Source organism: Sceloporus undulatus, chromosome 2 (genome assembly GCF_019175285.1).
Source record: "Sceloporus undulatus isolate JIND9_A2432 ecotype Alabama chromosome 2, SceUnd_v1.1, whole genome shotgun sequence".
NCBI classification, from domain to species: Eukaryota; Metazoa; Chordata; class Lepidosauria; order Squamata; family Phrynosomatidae; genus Sceloporus; species Sceloporus undulatus.
In genome coordinates, this window is record NC_056523.1 from 168,624,744 (window position 1) to 168,650,025 (window position 25,282).

Below are 25,282 nucleotides of genomic sequence, written 5' to 3' on the forward strand. Positions count from 1 at the left end.
AATAAAAGAGAAAGGAGACCTCAAGGATGCAGAGAAGATAGTTTAACATGTTTTAGGAATTGCTTGAAAGTGTTTTGTTGTTGTTGTTTGTACCACAGATCTCTGAATTCTTCAACCATCATGGCTACTGGTGAGTTCTAGGAATTGTACTCCCCCCAAAAAAAAGCATATTTCCCCAACTCTGAAGCTACTTTAGGTTAGATCATCTTGCTCAGTACTGCTTACTCTGACTAACACCTTCTCTCTAGGATCTCAGGAAGGGAGACTGAAACTTAGCATCTTTTGCTTGCAATGATAATTTTAACCATTTCAAAAGAAAGTAGACTTATCTTTCACTCTGTCTTTTACTCAGCACAATCCTAGACTGCATCTCAAGGAAGCATGTATGCAAAGGGAATCTTGTATCACCACTGAGACTAACTGAAAGGAAGAAGTTGGTAGCATGGGCTTTCATAGACTTGGGTGTATGTCCTGAAATGCATGGCCTTCTCCAAAGGTCATTGTAGAACTGAAAAAGATTAAAAGAACTAACATAATTTTTCACACAGGGGGATTAGACACATTCACGGAGGGCATGTCTGTCATGGCAAAACCACCTCTGAGTTTAAGAAAATGATGACATTCATAGCCGGGTTGCCATAAATCGACAGGCAACCTGAAGGCACAGACATGCACACATATGTCTGTCAATGGGTGCTAGGCACGGTGTCTGGCTATACAGAGCCTTCTTGTTCACAGAAGCAATACTGTACACCACTGAGTGCCAAAGCTTGGGAAAGTTACTTTTTTTGGAACTGTTACTGTTGTGTGCCTTCAAATTGTTTCTGACTTATGCTTTTGTTTTGTTTTGGAGCACACTCCCTAAAACTCCCCAGGAGCCATGATGGGATTCAAGGAGCTGTGGGCCCAAAAATGTAACTTCTTTCGCAGAGATTTGTTAGGAAGCGTGGTCCCTAAGAGTAACTTTTTAAAGTGATACTAAGCACCATTTATCAGGTGCCTCTAGTGAGTGAAGAGACACCCTCCACATTACCTCACTACCCTCTTATAGTGCTGCTATTCCACTTTTACTGCTCTGGCTGTTGCATTCTGGGGCTTGTAGTCCACTGAGGCCTAAGAGCTCTCTGGCTGAGGATTCCAAAGGCCCTCCTTAAACTACAAACCCCAGAATGCAACAGAAGGAGGAAGCCAGAGCAGTTAAAGCGGAATAGCACCACTATTAGAGTGAAGCGAGGCAATCTGCCCTGACTTCTTCTAGCTTTTCTCCAGTGTGGATGCAGTTTTAAGTCATCGCCCTTCAACGCTTCAACCTTTTTGTCCCTCCCAGAGCTCCGTCCCCTGAGTGTTCTTCGGAGACTGAGCGTCACCAGCTTGAAAAAAGAGCCACGCCCATTCTTTGCCCTGATTGGCTACTCCTCCTACAAAGCGCTCAGTGATTGGTCGGGATGAAGGCGCCCTTTCGGCGGAGTTGCTCAGAGAAGGTGGAAGGAGAGATGGAAAGAGAAGGGTTCGCGTTGCCATAGCAGCGACGGCGGCGGAGGTTGGGAACCCGGAAGAGCGAAGGATTGTGGGTAATCCCTCCCTCCCTCCTTCCCCCAGAATGGCCTGCCTTTGGGGCAATATGGCAGAGAGAGGGCGGTAATAGCAGCAGCAGTAGTAGAATGGGTGAATGCTTTGGCCCAAAGGTCGCACCAGTGTTATGGATGGAGCAGCTGGTCCAGGGCCTCTTCCTCCACCTCACTTCCTCCTCCCCCGCATTGAATTCTGGGTAGTTTGGAGTTTCTGCCATGCAGGAACTCACAATCAAAGCATCTCCTTTGACAGATGGCCATCCAGCCTCTGTTTAAAGACCTCCAAGGAAGGAGACTCTATCACCCTCCGAGGGAGTTTGTTCCACTGTCAAACAGCCCTTACTGTCAGGAAGTTCCTCCTAATGTTGAGGTGGAATCTCTTTTCCTGTAGCTTGCATCCATTGTTCCAGGTCCTGTTCTCTGGAGCAGCAGAAAACAAGCTTGCTCCCTCTTCAATATGACATCCCTTCAAATATTTAAACAGGGCGATCATATCACCTCTTAAGCTTCTGTTCGCCAGACTGAACATCCCCAGCTCCTTAAGTCTCCTCATAAGACATGGGTTTCTTGAAAGAACTGGACAAGATTGTAAAGTGTAAAGGTATAAATCTGGACACTAAAGTGAGAATTGTCTAAGCCATCATTTTCCCCATATGGAGGTATGGAGGTGGGAGCTGGACAGTGAGTAAAAGCAATAGAAAAGAAATATGGTACTGGAGACGAGTGCTGAGAATACCATGGACAGCCAAGAAGACAAATAAATGGGTTCTAGAATAGATCAAGCCCAAAATCCCCCTGGAAGCCAGGATGACCAAATTGAGGCTATTGGACTTAGGTCACATGTGAAGTCATGAATCATTAGAAAAAACAATAACACTGGGAATGGTTGAGGGCAGTAAAAAGAGATGGAGACCACATGCTAGATGGATACACTCAAACAGAGAAGTCCTGGGCATGAATTTGCGGGAACTAAGCAGGGCAGTGGAGGAAAAGGGTCTTGGAGATGCCTCATCCATGAAGTTGACTTGAGGGCAGTTAACAAAACAGCTGTACAGTGATGGGGGCCAGCAGTTGCCCTCTGTTGCTCTCCAACATATGCTTCACAGTAAAACCGTTTTAATAATAATAATAGGATTTATTTATATGCCGCCCAATCACTGGGAATCCGGGCGGTTTACAAGAGAGGGGATAATAGACGGTTCCCTGCCCTCAGGCTTACAATATAAAAAGACACGACACAAAAGGAGGAGGGAATGGGGAGGGGGGAGGGGATCAGGTCCAGCATTCTTCTCTCCCTCTGAGGCCGGGACCAAGGCAGATGGAGCTGGGCCAGCCCAATTCTCTCCCTCACGGGCCGAAAGATGACAGTTATGGAGGGAGGGCTCTTCTTCTTCTTCAGGCTAGCCCTGGTGGAGCTGGGCCAACCCAATTCTCTCCCTCATGGGCCGAAAGATGATAGTTATGGAGGGAGGGCTCTTCTTCTTCAGGCTAGCCCTGGTGGAGCTGGGCCAGCCCAATTCTCTCCCTCACAGGCCAAAAGATGACAGTTATGGAGGGAGGGCTCTTCTTCTTCAGGCTAGCCCTGATGGAGCTGGGCCAGCCAATTCACTCCCTCGCAGGCCAAAGGATGACAGTTATGGAGGAAGAAGCCACTATCTTCAGGCTAACCCTGATGGAGCTGGGCCAGCCTATTCTCTCTCTTGCAGGCTGAAAGATGACAGTTATGGAGGGAGGGTGCTCTATCTTGGAGTTTTGCCATCCTTTGGAGCTAGTATCTCATTATTTTCCATAATAGCGGCAACTGTTTTTTTAAAAAAAACATGGCTAGCTTGGAAAATATTACTTTCTTGAGTTGCAACTCCCAGAATCTCCTAGTTAGCGTGGGCAATGGCTATGCTAGCAGGGAGTTTTTTTGTAGGGGACCTGTAGTAGTAAAAAAGAGTAAAATTTTCAAACTCTGGATTTGGGTGTTGAAGGCTTAGAAAGGATGGGAGGTTAACGCTGAAGTGAATCTCAGAACTGGTTTGATGTAATAGGCAGAAGATCGCAAATAATACAGCAAGATTTTACGCATCAGTGTGGTAATAAGTCCCAAAATATTTATGAAGTGTGTTTAGTATTCCAACCTTAGGTGGTCAAAGTGGTTTCGTTCTTGGGTTACATTTACAGTATAGTTTCTGTTGGTAAAGAAATCAGTGGTGTGTGGCTGGTTCCACTTTCTTAGGGGAAACTAGCCTTAGTGAACAATTTCCATGGCTTTTGGAGGTAGTCTTCCTTTTTCCATCTGTAAAACAAGGGGTCCAGTTGCCCTCCAGCAGAAAAGACTAGTGAAGAACATGAGAGCTGCAGTCCAAAAAATGTATGCAGAGGGATGGTTTTTACATTTTCTACTACTACCATAATATTTTACCTTAAAGTTTTATTCAAGAAGGGTTTGGATGAGCTGCTGTTCTTGGGAAAAAAGCACATCAATAAACCATAGAAAGACATAATGGGCAATCTCCTCTGACGCCGGCTTCTTTTGGTAGCATATCTGAGATCTAATTGTATGTCTCTGCACTATGTGAACAAATTATTTCTTCACATGTAGAGAATTAACCTCCACCAAACCCAACAGTAACTGCTTGAAAAGAATCAAGACCAGAATAATAACTATGCAGAAATGTAAGGTAGTAACCAGTAGCTTCTTCCATGAATAGGTGCTGTTGGTTCTTTATATATTTTTAAAATTATTACAGCTTGCTGGCAGTTTTTCCCCAGCACTTATTATAAGAATTGCTTCATTGAAGCAGTACCTTTGAAAGAATCCATAGCAGTGCCTAACCACTGTACTGTATGTACACATTTTAAAAGCATGAGTACCCAAAACTGGGCCCAGCATCTTCCTTCACCACTACCAAAATCCACTTCTGTGCCTATAAAGTCCATACAAACAGTAGAGGAGCTATGAAATTCACCTGCTTTTAAAAAGAGTTTGTGTTCCTGTCTAAATCATGTACAGTATTGCATAAACTGAGAGAAGAGTTAGCTAGGAATCCTAAACTCATTTACCAGATAGGTAAAAGATTACAGTTAAAAGCATACAAAAGTCAACATTAAAACCAAAGTAAACTATTAACTATTAAGTCTACTGTACAGGATTTTACTGTTCAGTTAAAGAACATGAAGGAGTTGTTAATAGGGTTTGTTAAATGGAAATAAACTGGAAATACTTGGTCACAAGAAACACCTGGTGAAGGAGGAGCGTATGGCAGGATGTTGTGATTGAAACTGAGTCTTATTTATTCTATGTTTCCCTGTAAAATGAGATTAATGTTGCATACATTTATTACCATCATAATATTTAACCTCTATATTTGATTGTACTGCTTCTGCTGACATTTTAAGGTCTGAGAAACGGATATAACATTATTAATATGAATTCTTCTCCCTTGTTGAGAACTGGATGTCTCATTATTGGAAGGCCGTGTCAAAGTGTATATCTGTATATACCAAAGACAATATATGTGAACAGCCAAAACCACCACCTTTCTTGCTGGTTGAAAGTAAAATGAATTAATTAATGCATGCCCATGGTTTGGTCCAAAATACTCAGTCCTGATGATAATAATAATAATAATAATAATAATTATTATTATTATTATTTATATACCGCTATTCCAAGGATCACAGCAGTGAACAATAAAAGATAAAACAGTTAAAACAACACGAGCCCCAAACCCCCCCAACAGAATTACAACAGTTAATAACAATTAGCAGTCAACAACAATAAAAAACCAACAGCACCCCAAGCAAATGGCTGTGTAGAGTGGAAGACATTGTAAACATCGCCAAGGGGAAAAGAATAACAGACAAGGCTAACGGGGGGAAAAGCCTGGCAGAATAAGAAGGTCTTCAGATCCTTCGTATTAAGGGAGGTGCTAGTATGGAGCTCATTGGGGAGGGAGTTCCAGAGCTGTGGGGCTGCAACAGATAAGAAATTATGCTTACTGCTGTCATGATAATACTAGCTTCTTCTGTAATCTGCAAGCCACAAATTCTTTTCTTTACAGGTAAACAACCACCATGAATTTTGAAGGCCTTGACCCAGCCCTTGCAGAGTATGTACCTGCCCTCCATCCTGCCTTGGACCCCCATCTCAACCCTAGCCTTTTACAGAATGTGGAACTGGATCCAGAGGGGGTGCCTCTGGAAGGCATTCCTGTCCCTGACTCTGTGCACATCATGGAGGGCATGTATTCAGAGCTCCACACAGTTGTTTCTGAAGTGGGTGTTCCTGTCTCCTTCTCACACTTTGACCTACATGAAGAAATGCTCTGGGTTGGAAACCATGGGGTAAGTGATTCTTGTGTGCCTGTAATTACTGGTAAATTAATTGGAATGAAAAAGAATTATTCTCTGTTATGCACCTTTAATTAGAATTAAAGGGTTTGCAGTAGAAATGGGAAGGCCTGAAAAAATTTGAGGGGAAAAACACGTTGTTGTTTTTCTTTTCATTTTTTCCCCTGAAGCCCTTTTATCCCCCCCCCCCCCATTGGAAAAATTGAAAAAAGAAAGAAAACCGAATATGGAATGTTTTATTTTAGCATGATGAATAAAATCTTTAAGACAGGGTGCTAATATATTCTCCAAACCATTCCTAAAAACTATTATTCTAATTTCTGTGCACTGAATGAGGACAAGCAAGTCCTAGTTTACAAACTGAACTTTCCAATGCAAGAGCGAGATGCATTTCTTCTTTTAGGGGGTACTGAAGGAATCTGGTTTGTGTTTGGAACCATTCTCACTAAATCAAAAAATAAACTGACACATGAAAGGGTAGTGAAGCTTCTTTCAAATCTGGGTACACCTTCAGTTTTTACAAGTCCATGATAACTGGGATGATGACAAACATAACATAGCAGAAGCAGAGACTGAAACAGATACTGATAACCAAGGCTGTATCCACACTGCAGAAATAATGCAGTTTGATATCACTTTAACTGTCATGGCTCAGTGCTATGGAATTCTGGCAATTGTAGTTTTATAAGACATTTATCCTTCTGTGTCAGAGGGTTCTGGTGCCACAACAAACATTCCTAGGTTTCCCTAGCACTGAGCCATGACAGTTAAAGTGGTGTCAAACTGGAATATTTCTGCAGTGTGGATGCAGCCCAGAGCTCAGAAAATGACTCTGATTAAATTTCATGCCTGTTAATTGAATCTTAGTCCCCCCCCCCCAATTATTTGTAAGGGAATGGGTGCTTTATATATACATATATACATATATATACATATATATATATATATATATATACATACACATACTAATGTTGATGATTTCTTCTGTTTTTTAAAAAAATATTTTTTGTCTGCTCCACATAAACTAGCAAAACCAAAGTTCGGGAGATTATTACTCCATTTGTTACAAACAAAATTTAAAAAATAAATAAAAGTAAATTCTGTTTGTAATAATTATTTGAATATACTGTATTTTAATATACCAATTGTATATTTGTATGCCAAATCAAATTGTGCATAGTCATATTTTATGTTCCTAAAGTAATAGAGTGACTTTCAATCTGTAAAAAGTGCTAATGTTGCATTTTCCCCAATTTTTCCAAAAATTTCCATTTTTTTCTGGGGGGAGGGGGAAATGGGGGGGGGGGGACTTTTTCTTCCATGGCTTCAAAATTCCCAGAAATTTTACATCTCTAGTTTAGCGTATTGGCATGGTCTACAAGCCAGTGAATCTGGTTTTAACTCCTCTGGATTTACTATATCAATTGCCAAATCCTGGGTTTTGTACTCTGTTCTTTATCATTCTTGAAAAGAATAGTGCATTTGTGATCTTGGATTATATATCTATTGCAGTGGAAATATATATCCAGGTATTAGTGATTCTACCACTTGACTAGGCCTCTTGAAAGCTTTTTTAAAAAGCCTGCAAGCATCTATTTTTCTTGCTTGTAGGTTCTTGTTTTGAGTGCCAAGAATTCCAGCTTGTTTTTATTTTATTATATTAAAATATACCTTGTTATGCAGTTGTTATTTACAATACAAAAGGGCCTTTTTAGAAATAAAGAAGTCATCAAAAGAAAATCTCCTTAGAATAGATAGCCATATCTATATCTTTCAACTACTTTCAAAGCTAAATGGAATGTTTACCCTTTCAGAGAACCTCCCCTTCAGCTGAATATTTTGATGCCTCCTAAGAACATTTAGGAGAATATATGAAAGCTTTTTTCCCTTTAAGCTTGAAACTATGGAGATTGTTTCATCTTAAAATCTAAAAGTCTAGTGAAGTCATCCATCTTTTTTCTAACTTGCATTTAGAAAATAGGTAATATTTGATATCGATAGGTATTTTTAAAGATACTGCATTTCTCACACTTAAAAAAACCTCAGATGGCATATTTTGATTGAATTGTTCAGGTTTTAGTGTGTAAGCCCAGTTTCCACAGCCTGACACCCTTAAGATGTGTTACACAATAATTCCCATCATTCCCAGCCACTGTAAGCCACCTTCCTGGCTGAGAATGCTGAAGTCCAAAGTCCAGCACATCTGGAGGGCTCTAGGTTGAAAAAGGCCATGGTAAGCCATGCCTACCATGAATGAACAATTTGCTGACAGTCTGTCCAACTTTATTCCATTTTGCCATGTCATTTCTGGTGTGTACCATAAATCACTAACAGCATTCACTTGTTTTTCTTTGAATGGGGTGAAAGATAGTTTTTAAAATTCTTTCCATAGTACAGTGGACCCTTTCTATCCAGGGAGGGGGGGTTGTCCCATAGATGGGGAGAACATGGATCCTCAAGCCCCATATGATTCAGTGTGTGATGTGATAATATGGGGATGGCAATTCACAGATGATGCAATCCGTACATTGCTAGCCTACTGATGTGGCAGTCCCATTGTATTTCATTTTGTATATAGTATTTCATTTTGTATATAGTGCATTGCAGTTAGTCACATTGACCACTATTTGATTAAAAACACTGGGGATATATGTTAAGCAAATAATTTTAGATCATTTTCAAATGAATTGTAAACCCAGCTGTTTTGAAGGACAGTTTTGATTAAAAAGATAGAAACTTATGAAATTACATGAATCAACTAATAGTTTCCATATTCAGATTCTCTTATGTGCTTGTTATAATTGACAGAACTGCAACTTGTACATACATTGTTCAGAAGAAAGCGCAATCTGTGGTTGGTTAACTTAGCATGTGAATTGTAGAACAGAGCAGAAGATCTCATGACAGTGAAAAGGGAAATAAGATTGGTAGTTGAAGGTGACTGTACGCCTGGGACCCTTTGCATGAGACAGCTATCTCTGTTTGTCCATAGTCCCTTCCAGGTGGAATGTGCATGTTTACAGACCAAACCTGAAGTGAGGATGACTGTTTTTGCCTCTCTGTTTTAGGGTCATGCCACCTCTTTCTTTGGTCCAGCCTTGGAGCGCTACTCCTCCTTTCAGGTACACAGCAGTGATGACATCCGGCAGATCCAGAGCCTGGAGAATGGGGTGCTCTTTCTGACTAAAAATAACCTCAAATACATGTCCAGAGGGGGGCTCATAATTTTTGATTACCTGTAAGTGCTTTTCGCTAATTTAACACTGGTTGGGGGGTGTCTGTAAAATCCAGCTGCTTAGCTTACTAGAAGAGCAGGCAGATCCTATAAAGCATAATGAAATCTTTCTACCTTTAATCATGCATCTGGTGTGTTGAGAAGCACTTTGCCAATATAAGCTGTATTTGAAAGATTCCAACATAAGTTTGAGAAGCATGCGATATTCATATCCTGTCTTTCCTAAGGAAGAATTTTAGCAGATTTCAACACAACATCTAGGATGAGCCTGAAAATTTTTATGACGTAATGTGATGTAATTTTCTACATGTGTGCTCACTAAGTAAATTGGGAAAGTCACTGTATGAGAGGAAAGCATTACATCAGAGTTGGCCCTAACTCTTCCATTTTTCTCCTGTAGCATGGATGAGAGCGAAGATATGCACAGTCTTCTGCTGACTGATCCAAGCACCTTGCTTGTTGGGGGGCTCACTAGCCATGTGATAGAGATAGACCTCAACACAGTGCAAGAGACCCAGAAGGTATAATGCAGCTTATCATGAATTTGGACCTCATTTATGGCATCAGTTCTGGTTACTCATAACTCAAACTGTTGTAACAAGAAAGGCTGGTCATCCTGAGCTTTACACAAAGATGAAGGGTTGGGGGGGGGGTTAATCCAGTGAATTTATCAGTGTTCAGCTAATGAAATTATTAGTAGATCTTCACAATCCAAATTGATAACCTGGAGTGTAAAGATAGGAAATGATACAATGGGCCCTTGATGTCTGCTGGTGTTTGGTTCCAGGACACACACACACACACACACACACACACACACCCGGAATAACAAAATCTGTGGATGCTAAAGTCCCATTAAATACAGTGGCATAGTAAAATGGTATCTCTTACATAAAATGACAAAACCAAGGATTTCTTTTTGGAATATATATATATATATATATATATTAAGCCATGGATGGTTGAATCCATGGATAATGAATCAGTGGTTAAGGAGGGCTCACTAAGGAAAGATTCTCCTACCCCATGCCCCACTCTAATTTATATTTAAAAACATTCTGTTTTATGGCACAAACAATGCCCAGTGCCATTCCCTGCACCATCACAGTATACCAAGCTTTGACAAAATTCTAGGATATGTAAGGCTGAATACAATACAGCTCACAAACTCTGCAGCCATCACTGGCACAGCTGTACTCAGAGTCATGAGATTTTGCAACTCTTTTGAGCAGGGCCTGGTCCAGAGTAGCCGCCATTGTTAGGACAGAAGAAAATATGTGGCATTATCTCTATAGTTATCTTTTTTGCACTGCAGCTTTACTATAGTCTATGTATTAATTTTCTGGAAAGTTGCTATTGATTTTGCTGAAAAGTTGTTTTGCTTAGACGGGGTGGAATAGTAGCTAGCTTCTGTTATGATACTTTAAGCTCCTTACCCATGCATAGCTTCTGTATATTTATTGTGGTATGCCTTGCCTCTGTCCAGATCTTATTCCAATTATAATGTGTTTATTTTAGTATACGGTGGAAGTTCCTGGAGTCACTATCATGAGACAGTCGAACCGTTTCTTCTTCTGTGGCCACACATCAGGAAAGGTATCATTGGTTACCTTCTCAACCCCCTGGATGTTTCACTACCCTCAAATGGTGTTATGAAAAATCAGTAGAGTGCGCCCACGTCATACGTGGGTGCACTTTACGTTGCTTTCAGCATACGCTCAAAGCTGCCTTGGAAGAAGGGGTGGCGCGTCCCATAGGGAATAATGGGGTGTGCGGCCATGGCACGCATGCATGAACCCCGTTCATTTAAATGGGGCTCGAGCATAGGTGGAATTCGCTTTATGTGGGGTGTCCGGAACGGATCCCCCGTGTAAAGAAAGGGCAGACTGTATTTTAATCCAAAGGACCAATCAGGACATTTGTATGCTATCCTTTGGTGGATGAAACACCACAAAATATCACAAGGTGTAAGATGCAGTGGGTTTGTGCATTTGTTCTTTTTATTTTGTGGTAAGAAATCCAAAATTTATTTGAGCACTTCTGTATTTTTGATACTGTTTGTTTCAGGTCCATCTGTCATCTTGTCAAATGATTGCCTCTGAAAATACAAGTATAAATTAAATTCTGATATCAGTGGCCAAGAGCTGGAACAGATCGGCAAGAAGGGGCGTCTTGAAGCCACCCCTTCCGAAGATAGATTTGGGCTGTGGCAACCACACGCCGCAGCCCCAGTCTGCCTTGAAGCTGGCCCAAAAAGGGATGGAAAAGATCTGCTCCTTTTTGGGCCGGAAAAAAGCTGGCTTTTCTGGCTCTGCCAAAGCCCAAAGCCAGCCTCAAGATACTCTAGTGGCCTGCGGCGTATAAACGCTGTGCCTCCGCAGTGTCTTGAAGCTGCCCTCGTCTGGTCAGCCACTTGACTTCTGAGCGGCTTCAGGGCAGCTTCAGAACATGCGGCATCTAAACGCTGCATTCTGAAGCTGCCCGGACAGAAAGGATCGTCTGTTCTGGCCCTAAGTTCCTACCACAATGATTGTTGGACAGTTTGCATTCCCCATATTGCAGGTAAAAGTGAGTGGCTGCTGTGTAGTAAAATTGTCAGAATGTAAAGGGAGCTGTTGGGCTGTGGAATCATTCAGAACAAGCATCAAAATTAGGTGCTGCAACTGCTTAGCAACAACTGATCCATTTGACTTCTAAGGCTGAACCTGCTACTCTGCTGACCTTATTATAAAGAATCAGAATGGATCAAAGTCTGTGTCATTTCTTAAGTTTGCCTTCCATGTGGGGATGCCTTGAACTGCCACATTGTGCTACATTGCAAAGTCTGCTTTTTAGACCAGATTCATTACTCTTTCTTATCTTGAAATTCCAAGAGGTGATCATGAGAGATCAGGACTATTCTGACCTGTTGGAGTGTATTTAGTTTTTTTGCTGTATACTCTTGCCTAGTGGGCATCGTCTTCAGTAACAAGCAGGAGCTGCTGCTTCCCCCATTTTCTATATGTCCTGGGACTGACAATGGAATGGCATCACTCATTAAGATTTCATTCCATTTCATGTTGGTTTAAAGTTGCATTTATTAGGGATAAATCACAGAGGAGTGACAGAGATCTGAGAGACAATTGCCTAGTGGGGGTGGCCAGTTTGGCAGAAGTTTGAAAGCTTTGAGGTGCTTCCCAATGAAAGGTTATAAAACCTGTGGAGTGTGTCCAGAGGAGAGTGACCAAAATGGTGAAAGGTCTAGAAACAATGCCTTGTGAGGAATGACTTAGGGAACTGGGTATGTTTAGCCTGGAGAAGAGAAAGTTAAGTAGTGATATGATAGCCCTGTTTAAATATTTGAGGGGATGTCATATTGAGGCTGGACCAAGCTTGTTTTCAGCAGCTCCAGAGACTAGGACCCAGCCCAGTTGGTTCAGACTGCAGGAAAAGAGATTCCACCTCAACATTAGGAAGAACTTCCTGACATTAAGAGCTGTTTGACAGTGGAGCAAACTCCCTCGGAGTGTGGTGGAGTCTCCTTCTTTGAAGATTTTAAAAAAGAGGCTGGATCTGTCTGGGAAGCTTGATTATGTATTCCTACATGGCAGGGGGTTGGACTTGATGGCCCTTAAGTCTCTTCCAACTCTACGATTCTGTGAAACCTCGGGGTGCCATGAGGCACAGAGGGAGACAGAGAAAAGGGGATTGAGGCACCTGCCTCATCTATGGTAAACTTGATCGCAGGTGTGAAGTCGAAGGCTTTCATGGCCAGAATCCATGGTTTTTTGTGGGTTTTTCGGGCTATGTGGCCATGTTCTAGAAGATGTGGCTGGCATCTTCAGATCACCGGCTTTCCTAGTTAACGTCCAAAACCCAAAACTTCATCTGTATCATGAATAGAATAGAGAATAGAATAAAATAGAGATGTTTAGCTAGTGATCTCTGTCACTATTCTGTGATGCTCCATTTATGCCATTCTGTTTCTCATGTGAACAACTCTCATGAATATCTTCTTGTTTTTTTAATTAGGTGTCCTTACGTGACCTCCGTACCTTTTCTGTGGAGCATGAGTTTGATGCCTACTCAGGAAGCCTTTCAGATTTTGATGTCCATGGCAACTTACTGGTGACATGTGGCTTCTCCAGTCGGATGAATGGTCTTGCCTGTGATCGTTTTCTCAAAGTATATGACCTCCGCATGCTACGAGCCATTACACCTTTGCAAGTCCATATTGATCCTCTGTTTCTGAAGTTCATTCCTACCTATACATCTCGTTTGGCCATCATCTCACAGACAGGTGGGTAGCTGAACAGGTATGTTCTGTATCCTCAAACTCTGCTGGTGGACTTACTGGAACCTCAGAGTTAACCCCAGTGTAAAGGAATGTATTTACTTTGAGTAAATCTCTGGAGAGAAACTGAGTTCCTGTTGGTTTTTTCTCCTCTTTTGTCTCACTTAGGTCAGTGTCAGTTCTGTGAGCCCACTGGATTGGCCAACCCTGCTGACATCTTCCATGTTAATACAGTGGGCCAGCTAATCATGAGCTTTGATGTGTCAGCCAGCAAGCAAGCCATGGTCTTTGGAGATTCAGAAGGCTGTGTCCACCTGTGGGCTGACTCACCTGAGATCACCTTCAATGCCTACTCTCGGGAGACTGACTTTGCCTTACCTTGTATTGTGGACTCTTTGCCTCACCTTGATTGGAACCAAGATCTCATGCCCCTTTCACTTATTCCTGTGCCATTGACCACTGAATCACTATTGTCAGACTGGCCAGCTGCAAACTCAGTCCCTGCACCCAGGTAATGCTTTAATACAGGAGATCTCAAAAGAAGGACAGATCTTTAAAGGGTAGTTTGAAAGATAAGTTAGTGCTGTTCACTGAATCTTTCCTCTTTTCCTATCCTCCTTGTTAATATGTCACTACTGTTTTGTTGTTCATGGTTTTACATTATATATGTTCTTAATTTAGCTTTTACTCATTTATACATTTTTTTGTAAGTGACCAATTAGATCCTAGATGGGACACAAGCTAGGCTATACATTTTTTGATAAGGAACACCCAATCTGTATTTACATTCAGAAACTAAAGTGGAGAATACTTTATTTTATACATATTATAATGCATAATAATAATACATTTTATAATGACTACCTTTGGAGACAAAGGTCCAAAACACACCGCAGAAATAATCCAGTTTGAGACCTCTTTAACTTTCCTGGCTCAGTGGTAGGGAATCCTGGGAACTAGTTTTGTGAGACATTAACCTTCTCTGTCAGAGATTGCTCTGGTGCCACAATAAACCACAATTGCCAAGATTCCCTAGCACTGAGCCAATAGTCTCTGGATTGTATAATTCTTCTAATAGATGCCTGTGTTTCTTCAGGGGGTTACACTGTTTAAGGGGGACAGTGCTAAAGAACGTTATCATGCAAGACTTGAAAGCTGTGTCTTAACCACAGTTTGTTTTATAGACGAGCCCCACCAGTTGACCCAGAGATCCTCCGAACTATGAAAAAAGTTGGCTTCATTGGGTATGCTCCAAACCCAAGGACCAAGCTCCGAAATCAGGTAGTCCTGGAACAGGCATCAAATTGTGCTTGTTAAGGACTTGGGGAGTTGCAATACTGAACAGTAGTCAGAAATATTACAAAGATCTACATTATTTCACAGGGGCATATGGTTCACATCAGGAGTGGGTCTCTTCAGAGGTTGTTGGAATGCAACTCCCATCTTCCTGTTGTCTGTACCACTGACAGGAGTTGCAGTTCAACAGTGTTTGGAGAGCCACAGGTTCACCATCACTGCTTTATGTTGATGAAAGAGAGAAAAAAATCTTTGCATTAAGACATAAGCTTGCACTGGGATGGGATATGGTTTTGAGCTTAAGAACAGGATGTATCCTAATGGCTGTCACTTAACCTAACCAGCAGATCCGTTAAATTTGTGGGTATTGGAACATTGTGATTTGGTGTCAGTAAATTTTACCTTGGATGTTTGATCTACATGAACATGCTACAGTAAAACTGGACATATATTAACTCTATCTGTCATGTATGCTACATGATAGCAAAATGTTCTGGATTTATAATTATTATTCATAGTATATTCTGTACATTTGAGAGTCACATAGTAGGGGAAAAGGGTAGAATATAAAGATATAGCTGTGCTAGTCTGTAGAAACAGTTGTAGAGAGATACTGTAGCACCTTTGAGACTAACTGAAAGAAAGAAATTGGCAGTATGAGCTTTCATAGATTTCAGTCTACAGTACTTCATTAGATGCATTAGGGGGAAAGGGATTTGATTGTCTTGTGCATGTTAGGGTCAAAGTGGGTCTATATACCAATTTTTAAAGCACACCTGCTTCTAGAGTATGTATTACCTCTGTTTTAATCTTGAAAACCATAAAGTAAGAATAGATATGGTATACAATCTATCTGTTAAGGCTAGCATGCTCCTGTTTTCTGCAGATTCCCTATCGGCTGAAAGAGCTTGATAATGAGTTTGACAATTTCAGCCAGGTCCCTGAATCCCCCATTGGACGAGAAGAAGAGCCACATATCTATATGGTGGCAAAGAAATACAGGAAGGTTTGTATTTACCTGCTATCTTGGGTGTTTACATTTTTTACAGAGGAAAATATGAACAGATATGAGAGATTTTCAGAAGAAAGCAGCATAAAAGGACCTGTCATGAAATGCAGCGTTATTTGCAACATGCTTTGCAGATTCTCATCATATCCACACAATGAATTTGATCTGTTATACAAGAGAACAGTCCTCTCTGATGTATAATAAAGCTTGCTAAACCGGGGTGGGTAAAATATGTGTCTTACTCATAGTCCAATCCAAGCAGTGCAGATTACTTCCTTTTTCATGAAGTGGAGCAAGAAAAGCTAATGGGAGATAATGTTGAGTTTGGCATTACTTCTGCAACTTTTTGTGATAGGCAACTTTCTGTGATATGAATCACAGGAACTGCACTGAAATATGAATTATCTCAGTAGCTTCTCAGATTAAAGTCTGAAATCAGGTGTGCTTTTGCTTGTCTGAAAAGAATGAGAGATATTTCAATTGCTTCAAGTACAGTGAAATTCTCTCATGCTGACGTGCTAAGTGAGCATGTGCCCCAGTGTATTTCTGTCAACATACTGCCACTCAAGGATATTATGTGCTTTGTCTTATTAAGGTCACAATCAAATATTCCAAACTGGGCCTTGAGGACTTTGACTTCAAACATTATAACAAGACTCTTTTTGCTGGTCTAGAGCCCCACATCCCAAATGCTTACTGTAACTGCATGATCCAGGTAAGCACAATGTTACCTTCTCTGTGTCATGGCTTTGTACAGTCCCTTCATTCCTCTGACAACCCCAGTCTCTTCTGTCCATTATTTCCTTTTCCAGGTCCTATATTTTTTGGAGCCTGTCCGCTGCTTGGTCCAGAATCATTTGTGCCAGAAAGAGTTTTGCCTGAGCTGTGAACTGGGGTTCTTATTCCACATGCTGGACTTGTCCAGAGGAGACCCTTGTCAGGTAAAGATGGGTAGATCTAAGGTACCATGCAGAATATTTAGTAGGATGTAATTTAAGCCCAGTACAGAACACGGAAAAGGGGTGGTTCACAGCCACCCCTTTCTGCACTGGGTTGGGGCAGGTCAGCCCAGAGGCCCCAATCTGTTGCTTTTCTAGGCTTCTTCTCCATGGCCTGGAAAGAGGTGTCCATGGGGCTTCATGCCCCTGGACACCCCCCAACAAGTGTGGCAAAGAGGAGAAAGGGGCCAGTTCTTAGGACTGGAGAGTGGCTTTGGCACGGCTTCCAAACTCTTAGAATGCATGCATCATTTAAACAGCATACCTCCAAAGTGACCTGAAGCAGCTTTATTTTGGCCTGACTGTACAGGGTCATACTTACAAGATGCCATAGAGCAGTCTTGAGCTGAGTATTTTTCAGGCTTCGGTCATTAACCCAATGTAAGCAATTGTCTGTTCATGTTTTTTGTCCTAGGGTAGTAACTTCCTGCGTGCCTTCCGCACTATTCCAGAGGCAGCTGCTTTGGGACTGATCTTGGCTGATTCAGATGAGGCTACGGGAAAAGTGAATTTAGGGCGATTGATTCAAAGTTGGAACCGTTTCATTCTGACCCAACTCCATCAGGAAACTCAAGAGCAGGAAGGCCCTCAGGCTTACCGGGGCATTGGCAGCAGGTATTAAACATTTTCCAAAACATTTTCCATCCATCCATTCTGGCCTACTCTGAAGGGATTGAGGTTACACAGTTTATGGTGATTTCAGCCTTATGCAATTTTTAGGAATCTACCAACACATTCTGGTTTGTGTCCAGTGTAACAGTATCATGAAACAAGACTAATTCCAGACAGCAAAGCAATTGAAAACAAGAATGGAAAGCAACAGTAACAGTGTGCAACACGATTATAATAAGAAATATGTTGAATATTAATCTTTTTACAGCTGTGCATAATAATAAAAGTACAGTGGACCCTTGTTATACATTGGGGTTTGGTTCCAAGATCCCCCATGGATAACAAAATCCGTCAATGCTCAAGTCCCGTTAAATATAATGACATAGCGAAATGGTGTCCCTTATAAAAAATGGAAAATCAAGGTTTGATATTTGAAATTTATACTTTTTTGGAACATTTTCAAATCGTGGATGCTTGGATCCATGTATAAAAAATCCGTGTATAAGAAGGGCCGACTATATATCTCTGAAAATTCACATTAATAACAACAGTAGTCAGTGTATTTCCCAGTAGTGATGGGACAAACATTCTTTGTATGTGTTGCTCCTTCCACTCACTCCAACAGGCAGAAAGAAGGTAGACCTTTTTCTATGTCTCCATGGGGTCAGTCTTATTCTTGTTTACCACTCAGATTGGATGCCTTTTTTCCTTCAGTCTTCCTGCCCTAATTTGAACTTTAACCCTTTTCTCTCCTATCCTCATTAGTTCCTATCAACACTCTTTTAAAAAAACCCACCCTTCTCTTACCTTCCTTCTCTTGGGTTCTTTCTGATGCTTTCACCCCTTCATGCCTCTCCCCACCACCATTTCCCAGGAGTCAAGGAATTTTCAAACAGCTGGCCATGGATATGTCCAGACCTCCCTGGTCTGGAGAGAAGATTGCCGGCCTGCCTGGAGACTCTCCCCTCCTTTCTAGCTCACCCCCTGCTGCCACAGGTGGACAGGAGCAAGGCTTAGAGAGCACTGCAGCTATGGATGATGTAGGGAGCAACCAGATGAGGGAAAATCCCTCCATTCCACTGCCTCCCTGTGCTGTATACATTCAGTGTGAAATGGGCTAGGGAAGGAGGTGTTGATCCAACACATGCAAGGTGTGAATACAGCGCGCACCAGTAGTCACTCTAGGATAGCTGGGAGGGAGCTTCCTTGGAAGTTCGCAGTGTGGCTCTGAGCACTGGTCTCTTAGTAGGCTGCTACCATTGCCATCGTTTTTCCTGCCACTTCAGCAGCACCTGATCACACCAGGGCCAGAGAGGAGGGGGCACAGGTGCGGAAATTGACCTTCTCCCTCTGTGCAATTCAGCATTGCTCACCTGAATGCCTGATTCAAGGTTCTGCTAAAATAGTCTTCTTTCTTCTAGCAGCTTTGGATCTTCGGGGGACTCAGTCATTGGGCAGCTTTTCAGCTGTGAAGTGGAGAATTGCAGCATGTGTCGTTGTGGCAAAGAGACAGTCCGAGTATCTTCAACACTCCTTTTTACTCTCTCTTACCCAGAAAGTAATGGTATGAATGTCAGGGACTAATAAAGGAGTAGAAGAAACATGGAGCTGAATTGTAGAGTGGATGTTGTTTTTGAAACTTAGGGCAGCTCCATTGAGTCTCTTGTGGCTTTCCATCTGGTCTTACCAGGCTTATGAGGCAGGAACAACTTGGCTTGAAAGCAATTTGGAGTTATGTTTCCCAAGATGTGATAGGATAAATCTGTTTAGAACTTGGAAAACTTAGGTTTGGGGATCATAACTCCCAGAATCTCCATCCACCCACATGGTCAATGGCGTATCTATAGAATGTTGCAGTTGGTCATTAAGAAAGCTATAAGCTCCTTGCTTTTATGATATCTGTCTTGAGTACAATCTGTCCTTTCCCATATGACAGTCAAGATAAGTACTGGGTAGGTCTCTTGTGATATGATAACTTCAAATACTAAAATGAATGTTTAAGAATATACAGAGAGGGCTTTTATTATTTAATTACAACAGCACTTCTTAACATAAGCAGTGCTTTGCAAGATTTGTCCTGGTAATTCTCAACCCTATCATTTTATAATTATATTTCCTCATCTTTTCCATGGAGAAGATGTAAACTTACTGAAGAAAACCCACTCAGCTCACTGGGGAACCTAAATATGAGCCTAGATATGTAGAGTCCACCACTCTAAAGCAAGGTTGCCTTTATTTATTTTTTAAACCCTGTTCTTCACCTGGAAAGGCTGTGGGGTGAGCTGTAATGAAATTTCACCCCTTCAACCTAGTGTCTCCCCTTGGGGACCTAGTATTAGTATAAATTCCCTGGTTAATTGCATGTTTTGTTTGGGCTTCATATGAGAAGACCTAAACAGTTAGGGCCCCAACTTGGCTGGGCAGTGCTCAATGAGATAAACGTTTTAGACCTTTGGATCAGTTAGAGTTATGCTTATTAGTGAATCTAAGCAACAGTTTCTTGATATCCTCATGATTACCACCTGGTCTTTGTTCACTCAGAATTTTCTTCAGTGCATTTCTCTGGCTGGTTAGATTTTAGTTCCTGGCTTAATTTTTGAGTTAGTGAAGGTTGCACATTTTTTTCTTGCCACCTTTCCAGATAAAATCAAAGATTATGATTTTGCTCAGATCTTGAAGAGGAGCATCTGTCTGGAACAGAACACCCAGGCGTGGTGTGAGAATTGTGAGAAATATCAACCCACGGTAAGCGGGAGGGAAGTCATGTGTTAATGGACTAATCAACCCTATTTTGTGACACTGATACCAACTAAGCTCTGTATATGGCTGCAAGGTTGCAGCAACCAAAAGCATCCTGATCATGTAAACTAGGTGCTTAATGGAAAGCTAACACCCTGACATCAGTATGTAGCTGTTCTATTGGAGGGGCTGTGAGTATTATGCTTTTGAAGTTAAAATTCTTACTGATGTCATAGATGAAACAATCCATTCCAAAGGAGGCATATAGTTTTATTTCTGGTCATTTTAACCTCTGATACTGATTTTTCTGAAATATTTAGTGCTCCCTTCTGCTGTATACAAAAGATTTCTGAAAGGACCATTTGTCTGATCAGGCAATATAAAGTCTAACATAAAACCACAGTGTTAGTACCAAGTATTTATCTTTGCTACTTGTTCTTACATCACATGCCTTCTCCCTTCTATTCAAGGTCCAGACCCGCAACATCCGCTGCTTGCCTGATGTTTTGGTCATTAACTGTGAAGTGAACAGTTCCAAGGAGGCGGAATTCTGGAAAATGCAAGCAGAGGTATAGATGAGTACCTGTATTAATTATACAGTCAGGGCTCAGTCAGAAAATGCTTGGTCAGATTTTGCCCCGTGGTTTTTCAATTTGATTTATCCTCCTGCCCAAATAAGAAACCTGCTCTCCTGACACCTGGGGCCTATATTAAAATAACCCAACACACTCCAGCCAATGTTATGTGGTCAGTTTCTAAAATAAAAATCTAAGCAATTGAGTGTGCTTTCGTTTTGTTATATGTGTTTAGGCCCCACTGTATCTCCAAATCAGTTGCCAATGCTGTTGAGGACAGAGCAAATGTGTAAGTTCAGAGGGAAGGTAAAGGTTGTGAAGTAATCGGATTAAGTCTAGAATCTATTCAACTCCTTTTCTTAATTTCCTGATACTGACATGGAGAGGTAGGAAGTATCTGATGCTGAATGAAATCACTGAGTATTTGAATGTACATTTATTTTTATTTATTATTTTTAACAGTATTCCTTTAAGAAGTTGATGATGAAGAAGGGTGGCCTGGATCTCCCCACCAGTAGAGAAATATCTCTTGGGGAATGGTGAGCATTTACATCTAAGAGCTTTTACACAGCGATTTCCATAGGAGGGAAGTGGCATCGGCAACACTGATCACATGACACCACTCCCCTCCCTTAGCTGCTCCTTTCCCCTAATCATCAATTTTCATTCACAGGAGAAACCCATTAATGAGCTGACAATAGCGCAGTCCCCTAGGTGTGGAGAGCCATTCCTGGGGTAGTTGCATTGGCCACCACATGATGCCATTGTGTCCTCCCATTCTCCCCTCCCCTTTGCTATTTTTTCTTCTTTTTTCCCACGTAATTGTAGAGTTCCACACCTTCAAAGTTTCTTTTTTAAAAAATTAAATGTTAAATTGGGGCTGCAGAGCTCTGAAATTGTATGAGAAGATGCACACACACACAGTACACACACACACACACACACACACCAAAGGCATACCAGGGAGGGAGGGCAAAATTAAGGGAAAGGACAGGAAGGGAGTACCATGGGGCAGCAGTCCCCAGTCGTGCAAAAAATAAATAAATAAAAGCAGTAAGTTGCCATTTCTATTTTTTTCCCCATGATTGCAGTGAGAAAGAGGCTGGTATGATAAAGCTCTATCCATGCCTAATGATTTGTCTTTTCTCCAATCAGATTCCAACCTTATCCTTCTAAAAGCATTGCTGTTAAGAATAAAAGGCAATATCCTTTCTGTCTCTGTGTTGCTTATGCTAAGGCATAAAACACAACAAAGCTCATAGGAAGAAATTTCTGCAGTAACTATAAGTTTCATGTAGACTGAAAAATGATTGTACAGTGGACCCTTGTTATATGCTGGGGTTTGGTTCCAAGATCCCCCATGGATAACAAAATCCGTGGATGCTCAAGTCCCATTAAATATAATGACACAGCAAAATGGTGTCCCTTATAAAAAAATGGAAAATCAAGGTTTGATATTTGAAATTTATATATTTTTTTGAACATTTTCAAACCGTGGATGCTTGAATCTGTGTATAAAAAAATCTGTGTGTAAGAAGGGCCGACTCTGTGTAAAGCATTATTTCTTGAATACTGTAGTTGTAGAAAGCTTTGAACAGGGTTGTATGATATGAATTATCTTATGAAATGTTTGCACAGCTCTGATATAATAATCATTCATCAGTATATTTGTAATATGTAATAATGTTGCTCCCGAAATTATTAATTTCATAATCATTTCTTCCTCCACCATCTGGCCATAGTTGCTTATGAACTGCAGATGACTTCTCTGTATTCAGAGGTATAGTTGAAGGAAAAATTTATTCCATTTCTGTCCTGAATTGGTCATAAGTGAATGTACTGAAATCCACACTCAGAATATGTGTTCTCCATCTTGGTCTTCTTGAGAGCAGTTGGTTTTGTGGAAGCAAGGATAGAAGGACAGGATTTTATTATTTGTACTAGTCCTGGCCAATCCCAAGATTTCGTGCTTACATACTCATAGTAGTTGTGAGGGAGAATGTTGCACACTCTTTCCCTTCTGTGACTTAAAATACATTTGAAGCCTGTGTGTCCAAAGTTCTGAGCTAGACAGCTTTAGGCTGTGAAATTCATTATGGCATTTGAACTAGGCCCATCTTTAGCCAACCATCAACAAAAATTAAAGGGAAAAAATGCTAGTCTCTGCACAGCCCAACTTTTACCAGGCTGCATTAATGTGCTGTGACTTCAAAAATCAGAGCAGGAGCATACTTGCCTTCTATAAAATAGATGTGAGCCAAAAACATCATTTTAGCTTTCAAAGTATACATTAAAAAATCAGAGCAGGAATATAACATGGCCTGCCTAATTCTTTGGAATATAACTTGACCTGCCTAATTCCAGTGTAACATCTATTCTTCACAAAGTAGTTTCCTTATATCAAGAATGACAAATCAACAGATTCCTCCCCATCCTTTCTTGCTTTTAACTCAAGGTGGGTGGGAATGTATTTATTTGTTTTTTATTTATTTAAAGCATTTCTGTATTGCCTCCCAGCCCACAAGGGCTGTTACAGCTCCTAGCAGCCCTAACTAGCTGTGAGGAATGCTGGGAATTGCAGTCCACCAACATCTGGAGGGCTGAATGATTATTACTCCTATTTTAAATTTTGCCTGTAAAATATATGGATGATTTTGTATTTTGATATCATATTTTCTATTATAGACATTTCTTCCAGAGAGGTAAACACTTGCTTAGGAATTAGGCATTATATAGATCAGTGATGTCCAAAGTCTGACCTTCCAGGTGTTTTGAACTTCAGCTCTCAGCATCACAGACCATTGGCCAAGGTGGCTGAGGCTTCTGGGAGCTGAAATCCCAAAACACCTGGAGGACCAGAGTTTGGACATCACTGATATAGATGATCAACTGGCTAATACCATCTGTTCTTTCTCCCTAAAATCTTGAAGCTTTTTGGTTTGTGTGTGTTGGTGTAATTCTAATTAATTCCAGAAAGCTGCAAAATTGAGCTTAGCATCCCAGCCTTGCTTATTATCTTTTCTTCTAACTCATTGGTGCTGTTTGTTCTTGTGTTTACTTTGCTTTAGGAATGAACTGGGAGGAGCAGAAGGTGGGCACTCTTATACCTCTGTTGAAGAGTTAAAAAACATATGGATTCCTTATTCCATAAAGATGAAGCTCTCCAAGAATAAGGAGCTGGAGGTTTACAACTGGGATGAAAGTGCTGAAGTAAGCATAATTTCTTCATGAGAAAGGGACATTATAGTGACTGATTGGGGAATGTTTTTATAGCTTTACCTAGGAGATCTAATCCATTTCTGCTCCATTTCAGAGAGAATCAGCTGCATCAACCATCTCTGAAATAAGTTTAGTAGATAAATAGTAGGTGTGTCCTCTGTGTTAGTGTAAGCGATAGTGGGGTGGTAGTGTCATAAACCGAACCAAACAGACATAAAATAAACACATGCTTGAGAAAAACAAGCCAAAATTCTACCAGGTATATGTTTATTGTGCATCCTTGTAATGTGAGGTTTTACATCACTCCACTTTATCAAGTGTTTTAAAAAAACTAAAGGAGTGAAATAATTGATTTGGCCTAAGGGAAAGCGTGCAGATATCATAATGCTGCTGTAAATGTGATGAAATGATTCCTATGGCTAGAAATCATTTCTAGGATATCTAGGATAAGATGGAAGAAGGTTCACGCTCTAGGAAGAAAGCAAACACAGGTCATGTTTGGTCAGTCAAGAGCTGTAGCATATGCCAAAAAGAGTTTTCCCTTTCTCAAGTGGGTACGAGGAATCTGAATAGACCCAGCCAGGCTGTGGAGCATTCTGAGAAAAATAGCAAGCAGTATATAGTGTGGATGTGTTGAAAATGTTGCCTCTTTCCCCCTCATTTCTTACTCTTTTTTTAAATAACAAAGATGCTGCAAGAATGCTCTGAAGCAGTTCATGTGTCAGGAAAAATAGATGAAATTCCTGACCTGGAACAGAAATCTAGGCTGTAGTCCTAATCAATGGTACATAGAGTTGCCATTTGTATACTGGAGTTTGTTCGGGAGGATGGTGTTAGTTGGTAGTCAGTTTAGTGTGTGTGTGTGTGTGTGTGTGTGTGTGTGTGTGTGTGTGTGTGCTTCAGCTACTCAGAAATCAAACCTCTTGGTGAAATAATATTCTTTTTTCCAGCTGAACATCTTGGATGATCAGGAGTCAACATATGTCTATGACCTCATGGCAACTGTTGTGCATATTCTAGACTCCCGCACTGGAGGCAGCCTAGTGGGGCATATCAAAGTAGGGGAAACCTACCACCAAAGAAAAGAGGTGAGCTACTTAAAAGAATAAAAATACCTGTGCTGTTCCCATCTCCTGTCCTTTCATCAGTGGTGTATAAACTGTAGGAGAATCCACTGATAAATGCTTCTCGTCTCCTTCTGTTTGCCTAGGGCGTTACACACCAACAGTGGTACCTCTTCAATGACTTTCTCATTGAGCCTGTGGACAAGGTAAAAAGACCAGAACACTTCATACTCTGTGGTCTAGATTTTTTTCCAACAAGAACCTTGCTTTTTAAAACCTCAGAAAGCTGTGTTTCTCCGCAGGTTAGATAAGGCATCAGATCTTGTGCTGCATTACCTATTACAGTAAGC

At 41.1% G+C, this 25,282-nt stretch overlaps 1 protein-coding gene across 6 annotated transcripts in view; it reads left to right on the plus strand.

Annotated features, from left to right (window-relative positions):
- The first annotated feature begins 1,446 nt into the window (after nt 1-1,446).
- Nucleotides 1,447-25,282, plus strand: part of PAN2 (poly(A) specific ribonuclease subunit PAN2) — a 36,233-nt gene continuing 12,397 nt past the window's right edge. Inside the window, exons 1-19 of one of the 6 annotated variants that reach the window (XM_042453621.1) lie at nt 1,447-1,571; nt 5,624-5,906; nt 8,981-9,150; nt 9,548-9,668; nt 10,666-10,743; nt 13,159-13,426; nt 13,589-13,931; nt 14,605-14,701; nt 15,603-15,722; nt 16,321-16,440; nt 16,538-16,666; nt 17,139-17,338; nt 18,757-18,899; nt 19,977-20,080; nt 20,545-20,643; nt 21,112-21,188; nt 23,718-23,859; nt 24,819-24,956; nt 25,079-25,138. In XM_042453621.1, coding sequence (XP_042309555.1) covers nt 5,637-5,906; nt 8,981-9,150; nt 9,548-9,668; nt 10,666-10,743; nt 13,159-13,426; nt 13,589-13,931; nt 14,605-14,701; nt 15,603-15,722; nt 16,321-16,440; nt 16,538-16,666; nt 17,139-17,338; nt 18,757-18,899; nt 19,977-20,080; nt 20,545-20,643; nt 21,112-21,188; nt 23,718-23,859; nt 24,819-24,956; nt 25,079-25,138 — 2,679 coding nt within the window. In that variant the 5' untranslated portion in view covers nt 1,447-1,571; nt 5,624-5,636. Of the gene's footprint in view, nt 1,572-1,673; nt 1,769-2,153; nt 2,173-5,623; nt 5,907-8,980; nt 9,151-9,547; nt 9,669-10,665; nt 10,744-13,158; nt 13,427-13,588; nt 13,932-14,604; nt 14,702-15,602; nt 15,723-16,320; nt 16,441-16,537; nt 16,667-17,138; nt 17,339-18,756; nt 18,900-19,976; nt 20,081-20,544; nt 20,644-21,111; nt 21,189-23,717; nt 23,860-24,818; nt 24,957-25,078; nt 25,139-25,282 lie in introns of those variants that run through there. The other 5 variants (XM_042453622.1, XM_042453626.1, XM_042453620.1 and 2 more) reach the window with 5 other exon arrangements.